General features: G+C 49.2%; 1 protein-coding gene across 5 annotated transcripts in view; it reads left to right on the top strand.

The window, feature by feature from the left end:
* The window catches only part of KCNAB1 (potassium voltage-gated channel subfamily A regulatory beta subunit 1), a gene marked incomplete at both ends in the record, with an annotated part of 73,820 nt that overhangs the window by 16,121 nt on the left and 44,671 nt on the right, over positions 1 to 13,028 (top strand). For 2 of the 5 annotated variants that reach the window (XM_080623688.1, XM_080623692.1), the window contains one exon: positions 8,869 to 9,089. The exons of the other annotated variants lie outside the window; for them this stretch is intronic. In XM_080623688.1, coding sequence (XP_080479814.1) covers positions 8,869 to 9,089 — 221 coding nt within the window. Of the gene's footprint in view, positions 1 to 8,868; positions 9,090 to 13,028 lie in introns of those variants that run through there. 5 annotated transcript variants of the gene reach the window in all.

Genomic DNA, 13,028 nt, shown 5'->3' with positions numbered 1-13,028 from the left:
GCTGCCACCCTCCATGCATTTTCTAACTTTTCATCTTCCTATATACTTTTTATGATAGAATATGTGGTTGTAGTTGACAACATGTAGATGTTATTTAACATCTCCTGCAGGGAGGTTGGTTTGTGGCCAGCAGCTGTGGGCTGTGCCTGGGGCAAGTGTTAGGGCTGGCTTGGCTTCCCTCAAAAACCCCTCAAATGCCACAGGAGGCAGAAACGTGTTGAGCAGCCTGCAGCTGTGTGCTGCCTGATACCTGCGTCCCTGAGCCTGGTACATCAACCTTGAATGCCTGAGGGTAGTGCCAGGCTCCTCTGGATCCCCCTGCTGCAGATGCTCCTCTCCTTTGGGCAAGATATGCATTGCTCAGAAACTGGGATACGCATATTAGGGGCTCCAGCCTCGCCTCCAAGGAGGGGGTGGAATGACAACAAGAAAAGCTCTGTGCAGCGGGGCTTCATCCAGCTCTGTTTTAATCAAGTTTCCTCATTCTTTGTGTATTACAGTACATCAATATAATGGTCCTTTCTGAGGCCTTTCTTGTAAGCCACTGTAAGTCTCAGATGACTGAAAAGTTGTCTGAAAAGTCATCTGAGAACTGAAATAGGTAACATATAAAAATTGAATTACCTGGCTTGGAGTGAGGGCTAGGGCAGCTAATAGGGTGATAGGCAGTGTGCTGGTAGATGTTTTCTATCTGCAAGCATAAGTGACCAATTAATTGAATTGGGCATCCATTAAGTTATATCCCCTTTGTAAGACACTGAAAGCTCTGGGTTTCAGTTTCAGTATTGATTCTTTTACATTATATTAAGCGACAATTTATTTAATATTGCATGGAGCTGGTTAGCTATTGCAAAACTCTTTGGTAGCAGGTAGCTCCCTGGGTGTCCACAGGCTGTACCAGAGGTGCTGTTGGCTCTTGGCAGGTGCTCCTGGCACCCAGTGTGGGGCTGGTGAGTGGGTGCCTTGAATACCTGGGGGAGATTGAAAATTAGATGGGAGTTTATTCATTAATTCCTCTAGAGTGGATCTCTATATGATGTATGGATTGCAAAAATAAGAAAAGGGGGGGGGGGTGGGCTGAACCTCAATGGGTTTAGGAAGATGTTTGGAAAAGGCAAATTTTCTCTTTCAGCACTGTTCGGTTAAAAGAAAAAAACAAAACAAAACAACAAAAAAACCCACAAAAAAAACCCACCCCAAAACCCCCAAACAACCAAACAAAAAAGCCCAAACCAAAGCAAACCCCCCAAAGCCCCCCGAACCTCTGCAGAGCAACCTGGTGCAGCCATGGTGAGGTCATAGCCAAGGGTCTCTGCTTCTGGGGTTCAACCCCTGCTCTGGCAGAGCAGAAACCCTCAGCAGCACTGCCCACAGGGAAGCCATCTCACACGTTTATTACCCTGCTGGCATCTGGCTCAATTCTAACTGGAATTAAGTAAAGCTAATGCAGTTTTCATGTCAGTTTTGATTTGGTTACCATTTCATCACATCCTGAAGGATCTGTAGTGTGAACGTGAGGACTACCATTGTAGAAGAGCAGCGTATACTGTTTTGCAGTGTGCCTCCCCCAGGCTGGGATGATGCTGCGCTATTTGTACCCCTGCCTTAACACATTACACACATCAGCAGAGGCAGCAGCCTGGCTCTGTTTGCCCAAGCTGCTCTATGCTGTTACACTCCCAGTTTCGATCCCTTCTGGGAGGATGAAGCCCTCAGAGCCTGCCTGGCAGACATGGGGCTGGAGATGATCACAGGTTTTGTGTGCTATCAGCGACAGATCAGGCTGGGTGCAGCAGCCAGCCCAGCTGAAAACCTGCCAGAATTATGTATTTTAACTAAAAAACGTTTAATAGGGATTTTGATCACTCTTCCTCAAGTGTGATTGCAAATGCAAACTAAGTTTTCCATGTGAAACCAGTGAAGATACGACTGTTTGCTTATATTAAGCACAACGCTTTTGTTCTGCAGCTCATTTCCTTGTCAAGCTTCCAGCATTGTTATCAAAAAGAAATGTTCCTTGTGTGCTTAGGTACACCTGAAAGACCTACAAATAGCTGCAGGATTCAGCGCTGCTGCTTCAGACAGGACCACTCCTCAGCTGAGCTTGTGAGCATCCCATTGCAGCAAGGCCCTGGCTGTTAACTGAAATTAATACCACAGAAGTTCTTTTGAGAGATGCATGCTAATGCCAGCTTGCTCCTGGGTGGCAGTACTTGTTATCTCACTGGTGTCCATATCAGCCCAATTTATGGAGATATAACGGAACTGCTGCAATCATAAGTAATTAGCCCAGCAGGAAATGTGTTTTCAAACAGCTATTGATGTGAAGTGAAATGGCTGAGAGACGTGCATGGGCTGTATTTATAATCAGAGCTTTTATGGCCCAATGAAGCTTTTATTGGGACGTAACACAAAATTCCTCTGAGCGTGTCATGCTGCGCTGTGGAAGATCTGTTGTATGGAAGTCTGCAGATCAAGAATTTGTGACAGTATATTAAGATAATTCTTGTGAAGGCCAGTGTTGCACAAATCGCCTATGCTGGATTTTGGAAAGGCAGTTCTGGAATGGCTGTGGTGGCTGTAGTGAGGTCTGGTCTGTTAGATAAAATAAAGAAGGGCGTTTTTTGGGTGGAAAAGCTCCAAGGGCAAAACCCTTCATTCCCCACGTCCTGCTTCTGGAGCAGGATCCTTCTGTCATGGTGCTGCTGGCTGCAGCTTCCACACAGCTTTCTGAAGTTTGGCTGATCAGATTACACTGCATGCAAAGTCCCGAGCATCTGTTAAAATGTCCAACGTGGTTGAAACTCTATCACGAATGCTGAACTCATGCTTTTAATGTGTCTTCATCCTGGAAGTGGTGACTTTTTCTGTCCTGCTGCATCTCACCATTCCTTGGTGATGCTCTGGCAATATAGCAGTTGGTACTTCAGGTCTGTGCTGCATTTTCCATCCAAGAGCCAGGTTAGGTGCTGATTTTGCTGGCATTCAGGGTGGTGCTGGTGTCTCCTCTGCAGATGCCTGGTTGAGGTTCCATAGGGCAGTGCAGGGAGATGCTGTTAGCCCAGCCTGAGCGGCTGCTGCCAGTGAGAGGCTGTGTGTGCAGCACGGGAAAAAGGTTCAGACTTTTAATTTTGCACGTATTTATGCAGTGGCAATGCAACACCGATCGTTTGTGCTGCCATAGTGAGCAATGATAGCCGTAAACTTCTGCTTATGCATAGCATTGTGGTGGTGTTGGTAACAAAAGCAGTTTGAGCTATGTCCCACTCCAGGAGCAACTTGCACCTGCCTGTGCACCTCGGGGAGCATCTGTAGGGCTGGTGGGGATGTTAAAATGCGCTGGCCCAAAAGGTGCCCTGGAAAACATGGGGCTCAGGCAACCAGACCCCACAGCATGAAGAGCAGATAGCTACTTTGTACCATGGAGTACATAAATGCCGTTTACCTGCCAGGAGCAGCTGTCTGAATGCTGCCATAGGGTCAGTACAAGCTTTGGCTGAGGGGTATGGGCACACAGATCCTGGCAGGCAGGTGTGGGGTTGCTTGAGACCTCAGGGCTTCTCTAGAATCTCATCGTAGGTAGCTTGCTCAGTGGCGTCTGCTGTCCCCCACTCACAGGAGGTCCCCTCTGCCTGGCAGGGACACCAGCCCCCCCATGGGCTTTGACAAAGTCCCTCCACAAGCTCTGTAAGAGGCTTGCAGCTGCATGAATGTAACCTGGTGTGAGCAGCCAGTGCTCTTGGCACAGCTCTCACTGGAAAGCATTGTTAACATTTCCCCCTACTATACCATATATATGCAGACACAGCTTAAACAAAAAATAGCTAAACTGAAGATAATTTTATGCATTGCTAAAAAGGAAGGCTTCTAGGAAAGAAACTTTGCCAAGGGTCTTATCTGACATTGGTGCAGGCTGGTGCTATGTTCACTGCTGCATTAACTTTCTGTCTTCTCTCAGTGTTGAAGAATTCCCGTTAAAAACCTTAAACCAGCTGAGGTGGCATTGTTATTGGTGACCTGGATTACTGGTTAGCATGCAGGGATGTGGGTTTATGTAACTGGCTGCATGTGATTGGTGCCCAGCTTTCCTCTGTATCACAACCTGCAGCCGGACATTACGGTGTCTTCCACAGTGCAGGAACGTTCGACTGAAATAAGGTGAAAATGTACCCTAATCATGTTGTGATTCATTGAGAACATCCCAGGGTCTTTGCCTGCCTCACAGCCCCCATGTGTCCTTGCAGATGTGCCAATCCTGCCTGTCTTACAAAGCAAAAATAGGTTATTTGGATTAAAAAGGATCCAGGTAGTTATCGAGGTCCCTGCAGTGGTGAGCGGGGGTGCAGAAGGGTGTATGTGGGACAACCTTCCTGGATGTCCCTCCACTTGGGCACGGAGCCCCAGTACCTTGTCTCAGGGGGATAACTGAGATGGATTTATCACCTCTTTGGATTAATTTTGTTAGCACTCAAAATTTAAAACACAATTTTGTAAGAAATTAAGGTATGACTGAGAAATATTCAGATTATTTTTGTGAAAGATTAGATTTTTTTATATATAGATCAATGAATATTTCTGGGTTTACAGTTTTAGGTAGAAACATGAACTTTGCAGCTGGTGGTGAGAAAAAGTATTTTATTTCATTTTATAAAAAGTGCTGAAGGATTTTGCATGGTAAAGCACAAATGGTGCAGGGATGGGGGCAGAGGTGATCTGCTGTAACTCTTACCCCGTGCTCACCAGCCACCATAGCCTCACTGCCCATGCAGTGTGCATCGTTTAATTAACATATGTGGCTATCGCAAGTACAGCTTGCTGCTGAGGTCTGCGTGCAGGAAAGGCATGAAATTAAGCCCTGCCATTTTAAAAGATTGATAGAGCCTGCCAGAACTCACATGTAGTGTATTGGTGTTACCAAACATATAGGTTTCCATTACATTTCATGAAATGAGTAAGATGCTTATTGGTATTTGTCCAGTGGGATGCTTTGCTTTGGTAGAATGGCACAGCAGAGTAATTAGTGCAAATAGCTTAAAACTGCAGCCATCAAAAAGCAAAGCCTCAAGCCAGACCTGGCATCATGTTTCAAATTTGCTTCAGTATGAAGTGAAATTAAAAAAAGGTGAAAGAAAGAAAAAAGTTCGTTCAAGTTGAGCCAGGGAGGAGCCAGGTCTGCACCAACTTGAAGGGGTTTGTACAATCCGGAGCAAAGGACCTCATTTCATATTTATACTTTAGGCTGCAGAAGCATCTTTTCCTGGCTCATTACAGCATTACAGTGCTGCTGCCTGGCCCCTGGGAGCAGAGAGCCTCCTGCCTGTGGGGAGCACTGGGAAAGGGCTTGTCCATCACCTGCTTCTGCTGTGCTCAGCTGCACGGCCCCTCTGTGCCTCAGCAGGGACCAGACCGGGTCTGAATAAAGGATTTTTTTCTTTCTGGAGGTTTCCATTCTGCTCGTTGTAGCGATGCACGTCCTCCTGCCCCTGCAAGGTCCTTGGCAAAGAAACAGGCTGTTCAAGGCATTGAGATGTGTAATTGTGTAGGAGCCATAGAACATCTCCTGGCTGCTGCACTTGCCTAGAGTATCTTGCTCACTTTAGGTGTGTTTGGTTTTATTTCAAACCCTGGAATGGACGCAGTGGCTCCTGGGATGAGGGCTAATGGGGATCACAGGAAAAGCAAAGTCAGTGTGGTTGTATCTGTGTTAAAACAGATTTGCTTGATGAAGCATTTTGAGCAAGTTACTGAAAAAGTGATTGTCGTCTTCCTCGGGGGGGAAATGTATATGTATGTCTTGGCAAATAGCTGCATCTGTAGCAGTTTGGTGGCACTGAATCAGCACAGAGAGCCTGGCCAAAGGCTCATGGCTGAGCCTGAGCTGCCACTGCACCCCAGCACTGTCCTCCACGGAGGCTGTCACGTACTTCTTGTTTTATAAGCTTGGGATTTTCATGGTACAAAATTATGTTATTCTACTGTCTTAGTCTAGAAGTGATTATCTTGTTCAGGAAAATTAAATAAATCCCATATTTAAATATCTATTTCTTTGGCAGACACTGTAACCTCTTTGAAGCTAAGCGGCTTGAGTTAATATGGTCTGTGGGATGCCAGCAGAGAATGTGACTGTTCCTTTCTGTTCCTTCCCCTGGCACCAGAGGGCATGGGCAGCCATGGCAGAGGGGATGGTGACCAGGACCTGGGTGACAGTGACCTGGGCACATTCCCAGACCCTTGCTGGCTGCACAGGGAACTCTCTAGGGACATATAGAACAAGGTGTAAAAATACATCTTCTGGAAATGTCTGTGCCCAGCAAGAGGGTGCTGTATGTCCATCAGAGAAAGAGAAATAATCCCAGTTTTGTCCACCTTGCTTTGGGCTCTGAAATGCAAAGCTGAGCTCCAAAAGCCAAATGGGTGCATAATCTGTAGTGGGCTGGCTGTGCTATCAAGGCAGAGCCCTGTGGGTGCCTCCACCAAAGCTCTAGTCCCATGGAGGCATAGGGGATGTCCTGGATGAGGCTGCGCTGTGGGATACCTTGGTGTCAGCAACCCCATGGCATGTTCCCCAAATGACACACTCTTTCCTGGATATTTAAAGCACTAATTTGTGATCTGTAATACTAACTCATTGATTAGATGTCTGGAAACTTTCAAAGCTAAATCTTGTGTCTGAGACAGAGCCTTGCAGCCATTAGCTCAGTTTTATTTAGCTTTTTGACTTGCACCCCACGGATAGCCCTGCTCCTCCTCCAACCCTTGTGCCAAGGGGGCTGCTCACAGCTGGGAGTTTGTGGGCCTGTTGTATGATTAACTGTTAATTGTGTTTTGGAAAATATCACAAAGTAATTTTCCTTATTCTGATATAATGCTTTCCATCCTCAAAGGAACATGCAGGATAGCATTAATAAGCCATTAGATAAGCAAACTGCAAAGTGATCATCAGAAGCTATTCACCCTGCTACCCTGAGTGGTCCTAGCTGGCTGTCCACCCAGCTAGTCTTGCACTCCCCCTCCTCAGCAGGATGGGGAGGGGAGGACCATGGTTTACCCCTGCTGCAGGGGAGGAAATCAAAGATTTGTCATATTTCAAGACACCTTTCAAAACAGGTCATCACTGCCACACCAGCACCTCCAGCTTCTCTCCTCTTGCCGCTGCTTCTGTTCCACATTTGTGTGCCTTGAGCAGGAGAGAGCCTGGCAGGTCACCAGGAGGGCTTGGGGGATGTCCAGCTTTGGAGCCACTCACACCCCGGAAGGGCAGGGTACTGGGCAATCAGGGCAATGAGCAAGAAGTGGACAAGAGGCCCTTTGGAGGCACCCCACCCTCACCCCAGCCCTCCTGGGTGCCTGAGGACAGATTTAGTAGTGGCATGTGGGGAACTCCTGTGCGCTCCTGTGGAACTCCTCACCAGCTGGTGCAGGGCTGGGGAAAGGATAGCGGTTGACTGCAGCACTCACCCACCCACTGCTCTGTGCTGCCGCTCATGCACACCCCAAACACCCTCTCTCATGGGTCTGCACCCGGGGTATGCCCAAACTGCTGCCCAGAACCCCACAATACCCCTCCTCCCGCAGGGCTGCTCTGCTGGGTGCCAGTGACTGGCAGTGATTCTGGGGGTGACTCCAAACCGCCCCATTCCTGCCTCGCCCTCCAGCGAGCAGCTCACCTGCCCAGGGGTTCCCGGCCTGCCCCTGTCCTCTGCTCCCAAAGCCAGCACCCTGCGAGAGGTGGCACACGGCAGTGAGCACTGACGAGCTCTTGGAGCTGGGCTCCCTGCTTCGACTGCAGCCCCGGCTGCACCAAGGGGCAGGGATGGTTTGCTTCAAAGACTTTGCGCTGCGGCTTATTCAGCTGGCGATGCCGGGAGGGGGGGGGGGGGGGGGGGGGGGGGGGAAGAATTAACCCTGGCACTGCTGTGAGCGTGGGTCTGCAGGCGGCGGCTCCGGGTGCCAGAAACATGGAATTAACGTGTTAACTCACTGGCACACTGTAGCAGAGCGATTTTTCTCTCTCCCCCCGCCCTCCTCTTCCCCTCTTTTTCCATAATTAGCCCATTTTAACATCGAATTTTTCCCCGCTATAAGAGGTCCTCTCCTTGCCTAGCGATGCCGACAGCTATTTTTTCGGGAGGCATCTGCCTGAAGTGCCTGCCTTCCCCCTGAGCACAAAGGAGGCCCGTTCCCATGCTTCCCACAGGCTCCTGACGGGGTGATCCCAGGAGCCGCTGCAGAGCTGGGGCCGTTCCGCCTCCCTCGTCGTTGCCAGCTCCAGCGCTCAGAGGGGCTGCCATGGGTGGGATGTAGCGGACTGCTACATCTGGGCGAGGGAGAACCGGATGGGTACTGCTGGTCCTTAGAGGCTGGCTGGCGAGTCGATGCTTCTTCAGCCAGCAAGGCTGCCTGATCAGCAGTTTGTGGTCCAGCGGGTGCTGGAGCCAGCGCTTGAAGCATGCCTGCGTTGATTTAAAACCGGCGACTAGGAGCAAGCGTCCATCAAGACAGAGCGGCAGCTGCTGCTGACGGTTCAGCATGAAGGAACAGCTTTATGTCTCTGAAAGCCCCTGACTGGATGGATGCTTTTGTCTAAGCACCAAATATTGCAAGGGGAGATCTGAGAGTGAGCTGAAACCTGCTTTTGCTATTGCTTTGTCAAGTTCGGGTCTTCTCTCCGGGCATCGCAGGCACACAGCCCGGCTCTCCCGGAAAACCCCAGCTGCCTCGGCTGCTTCTGTGAGATCGAGGTCGGCAGGTTTCCTAGGCAGCGTTTGGGATCCAGCCCTGCACTGCTGGGCAGCCTGCAGCCCGCGTCAGGGCGCCGGGGGCTCTGGCTGCGACCTGGACTGTGACTAAAGGTGTACTGAGGGCGCGATGCAAGTGTCCATCGCCTGCACAGAGCACAACTTGAAGAGTCGAAATGGTGAAGACAGACTCATCAGCAAGCAGAACACCACTACCCCGAACGTAGTAAATGCAGCCCGGGCAAAATTTCGGACAGTGGCTATTATTGCTCGCAGTCTGGGGACATTTACCCCTCAGCACCACATTTCATTAAAAGAATCTACCGCAAAGCAAACGGGCATGAAATATAGGTATGGTCACAGTATTGTTCTTTGTTATGTTGCAGCGTAATAGCTCTTTACTCTGCCTCTAAAGAATTGCCTGCCTGGATGCACACGATTTTGCAGAGGAGCTCTCTACTGAGGTTATTAATAGATTTTTAAACTTGTGCGTAACTGAATAGCATTTGGGTGTTAATGTTTTTGCAGGTATATGTATTTGTGGTTTTATACAAAAAACACTCGCCTGGGTAGATTATATACAACATTGCGAATTTATGATAGTGGTATTAAGATGGTTTCTATTACATGCTCAATGTAATGCATATTGGTACTAATGAGCAGAAAAAACGATTAGCAAAGCATGTTTGAGGCTGGACAGGAAAAGTTCATTTGCAGCATGTTGTGTGGAGGTAAAAAGAGTCTGCCTTGGGAACCATTTCATCATGGTGATCGCTTAGTGACTTTTCACTTGGTTCGCTTAGTGAAGATGAGATCAAAGCCAATTTCAGGTGAAATGCAGGAAAAAACCCCACAGGCATTCTGATAAAATGCCTCATGCATCTTACAGATTTTTATTCCTCTTCTCTGTCACACCTTCAGCTGAAAATGAGAAGTATTTGTATGACTTTGGTGGTTGGCTTTGCCTGTTCAGGATGTCCCTTTCAGCTACTCCTGGATGACGTTACATGGACTGGGGGAAGGGACTAGCCTGGCAATGCTCTGCAGCCCTTGCCCAAGGCAGGGCAGCCCGACGTTCGGCACAGGGGGGTCTCCATGGGCAGGGTTGTGAGGGGCACAGGGCTCTGGGCAACTTTGGTTGTGCTTGTTCCCAGCCCATTGAATAATGGCTGCGTAGCCAGCTGTTCCTGATGGTACCTGGGACAGGGATGCAGTTTTGCATTTACACTGATTTTACGGTCCTTGGGACTGATTCAAAGCCAAGCTGGCTTTAGCAGTGTTACATGAAATTAAAGTGTGAGTGTAGCTCATCACAGGGCTTGGTTTTTAGGCACTCCTATAGTTCTGAAAATGTCAATATTAACTCTCCAGGAGCCATACAGATGGGGGGTATTTGCTGTGAGTTGTGAATGGTTGAAAAATAACACAGAGGCTTTGTTCGACTGGAAGCCCGGCCTTTCCGACTGCTTGATCTTGTTGTTCAGCTGTGGACAACTTTTATCACAAGCATTGCATGCTCCCGTTGCTTGCTCACCAGCATAGTTTTGGCAGCAGAAGTGATGCTGGTGGTTCTGCCACAGGAACATGCAGTGGGAGCAGAAATGCTGATTAACACATCCTGGAGCCAGCTCCCAGAGGATGGAGTGCTGTGGGTGTCGTGGTGGGGTAGGCTCAGTACTTTGGAGGGATCCTGGGGGGTGGCAGTCCCAGCTCCTGAGTGCTGTGGTCTGCCCCAGCTGTGGCAAGGGCAGTATTTGGGGGATGGTAGCGGGTCCTGCCCAAAGAGACTCAACTTTCAGAATCAACATAACTTGTCCTTTAATCAGCCTCCTTGATGGAGCAGGGGCTGGTGGAGTGGTCACAGCCAGTCAGGGACTTCCTGTGACCGCCTCTCCCTTCCCACAGCCCTATCCATGCTATTGCAATTCCATGCCTCAGTTTCCCCCATAAGCACATCTGTGAGAGACACGTCTTTGATCATGTCCTTCAGGGACATGATCTGTTATCAGGTCATGGCTTTTGCTCGTTGGGCTTTCAGGCATCATGTACTAATTATTGGCAGTTATCTCTGCTGATTTCCCGTGGGCTCCCAGCACTATCAGTGTACCCACGCTTTGGGTTATTGGAATTCTTTGCTGCCCACATGACACAAATGCTCCTGCAGCCTCCAAAGTTGGGCCTTTGTAGATTCTTTCTGGCTTATTTCCAGATGAGGTTTCAGGAGTGAGGGCTGAATTGTCCCGCTGGTGTTTAGCACAGCCCTGATGGCTCCCCTAGCTTTGGCTCTCCGAGACCTGGAGAATTGCATCAGGAATAGCAGCTCATTGATGACAAGGCTGATGTTTTATCTTTATGACTAATCCCTGTTTCTGCTGCCAGATCTCTCCATATCTAGAGCTGATTTCTCCCCCAAGAGAAGAAGCGCAGGGGAATTTGGAGGAAGAGCTGACTAAACCTCCGGGCTCATCTGTGATGCTGCTGAATTGAGATAACCTTTAGTTAGGGAAAACACCTACCAACAATGATTTCATGTTCATCTCTGGGTCTGGTTCCTCAGTCTGAGGGAAATCCAGCACACGGAGAAGCCAAAGGCTTTCCCCAATGGCTGCAACAATAATCCTGTAAAGTTCCCTTACATTTGAAGCTGAAGTCTTTCCCGATTCCTTTTCTGCTTGAATTATGTCTCTGATGCTAAACTATACAGTATATACTGCTGAAAATGACCCACTAGCTAAACTGCCCCTTGTTTTACACTAAAAATACCAATAGCCTCTTCTCCCTTAGACTCTAAGGGATGCTGCCGCCCCCCTGGCAGGGCTATCCCACAGTTCCTACACCACTCCTGGGATGCTTCCCAACCCCAGTGCAGCCTCCCCCAGCTGACAGGCACTCCTGATGCCAGTGGGATTATGTAAAAGGGAGAGACAGCTACTATGCCTGTGACAGGGGTGGGGGCGGGAGAGAAGCCAGCTCGGGGGCTTGTCATCACACGACATGTTTCTGGACTCATTCCAGCTCAGAGACCAAATTGAAAGATAAAAGACAAAGTTTACCGGAATAAACGTGTTCATCAGGGAACATCTGCAAATATTAGGACTCAGGTGCGTTCCGGCGGCATTCACATGAGCAAACCTCAGCTTTGTGTTTGCTAAATCTCATTTTGCATGTTCTCTGTCTGATTGTGGCATCAGCCGGATGGGACCTCCCAGATATCGCCTTTGCTGACACTGCTGGGGATAGATTCAGCTGCCTCCTGCGTGCAAGACGCAAAGAGGGAGAGGGGCTGTCCCCTTTCATCCTTTCTAATGCTTCACTTCAGTTCCGCTGGTGAGCCTGCCCAGATGCTCAGGGAGAATATTTGGGATCACTTCAAGTCTTTCCTTGGAAATGATGTAGTTGCAGTGCTTGGCTTGGAAAATTGCAATCTGCTGCACCACTGCTGAAAACAAAGGATATATTTTTGCATCCCTCTGAGGGGAGGAGGGCTGGCAGGCTGGGTCTTCACCTGCTTTGAGCCGTGAGAAGGTCACAGCTTAGGTTCTTCTTCTTCCTAATTTGCCTAAGTCATTGTCAGCCCAATCCAAATTGTCAGTAAAGTCGATCCAGCCCTGACCCTGGTGCGTGGGGCTATTTGGAATGTGCCATGGCTATCACAGAGAACAACTTCTCAGACTGAGACTTGTACGACCAGCCTCCTCGTGCACAAACTGGCAGCCTTGCCATCATGCATGCAGAATGGCAAAGCCTTGTCCCAGAGCATACCAGCTGCCCATGATCCTGGTCTGTTCCCAGGACGTGGCAGGGAGCTCAGCCATGCAGGGCTCAGCTCTAGCTGCATCCTCTGCGCTGCTGATTCGGGGCTGTCAGCAGTTCAAAAATAGCCCTTTATGAGAGCTCTGCCAGCACATGGGCACGAGGGACCCCATTTACAAAGCTCGACTATTTATGTTCAGAAACAACTGATGGCAGCAGCTTTGACCATTAACTCCAGTGTGAGCCTAAACAAAAGATCTTGAACTGCAAAGGCAAACTGGTGGAGTTAACAGTCTGTGCTTACCCTGCGGCTGGCACAGAGCCTGCGGCAAGGTGCGGAGAGGCCAGGCATCATCATTTTTGGAGAAACCCATACCTTGCCCTAGGTGTGGGATGCCCAGCCCCATCTCATGAACTACTCATGGCCACCATGCCCATGCCACCACAACGCTGGGGCTACTGCCTGTGCTGTGAAGGTCTCTGAGGATGGGTGTTAGTAATGGCTAGCAGGGATGTAAGCAGCCTGTGTGGGTATGC

Source organism: Psittacula echo, assembly GCF_963264785.1.
Source record: "Psittacula echo genome assembly, chromosome: 7".
NCBI classification, from domain to species: Eukaryota; Metazoa; Chordata; class Aves; order Psittaciformes; family Psittacidae; genus Psittacula; species Psittacula echo.
The sequence above is the reverse complement of the archived record's forward strand: the minus strand, read 5'-3'. Positions and strand labels throughout refer to the sequence as shown.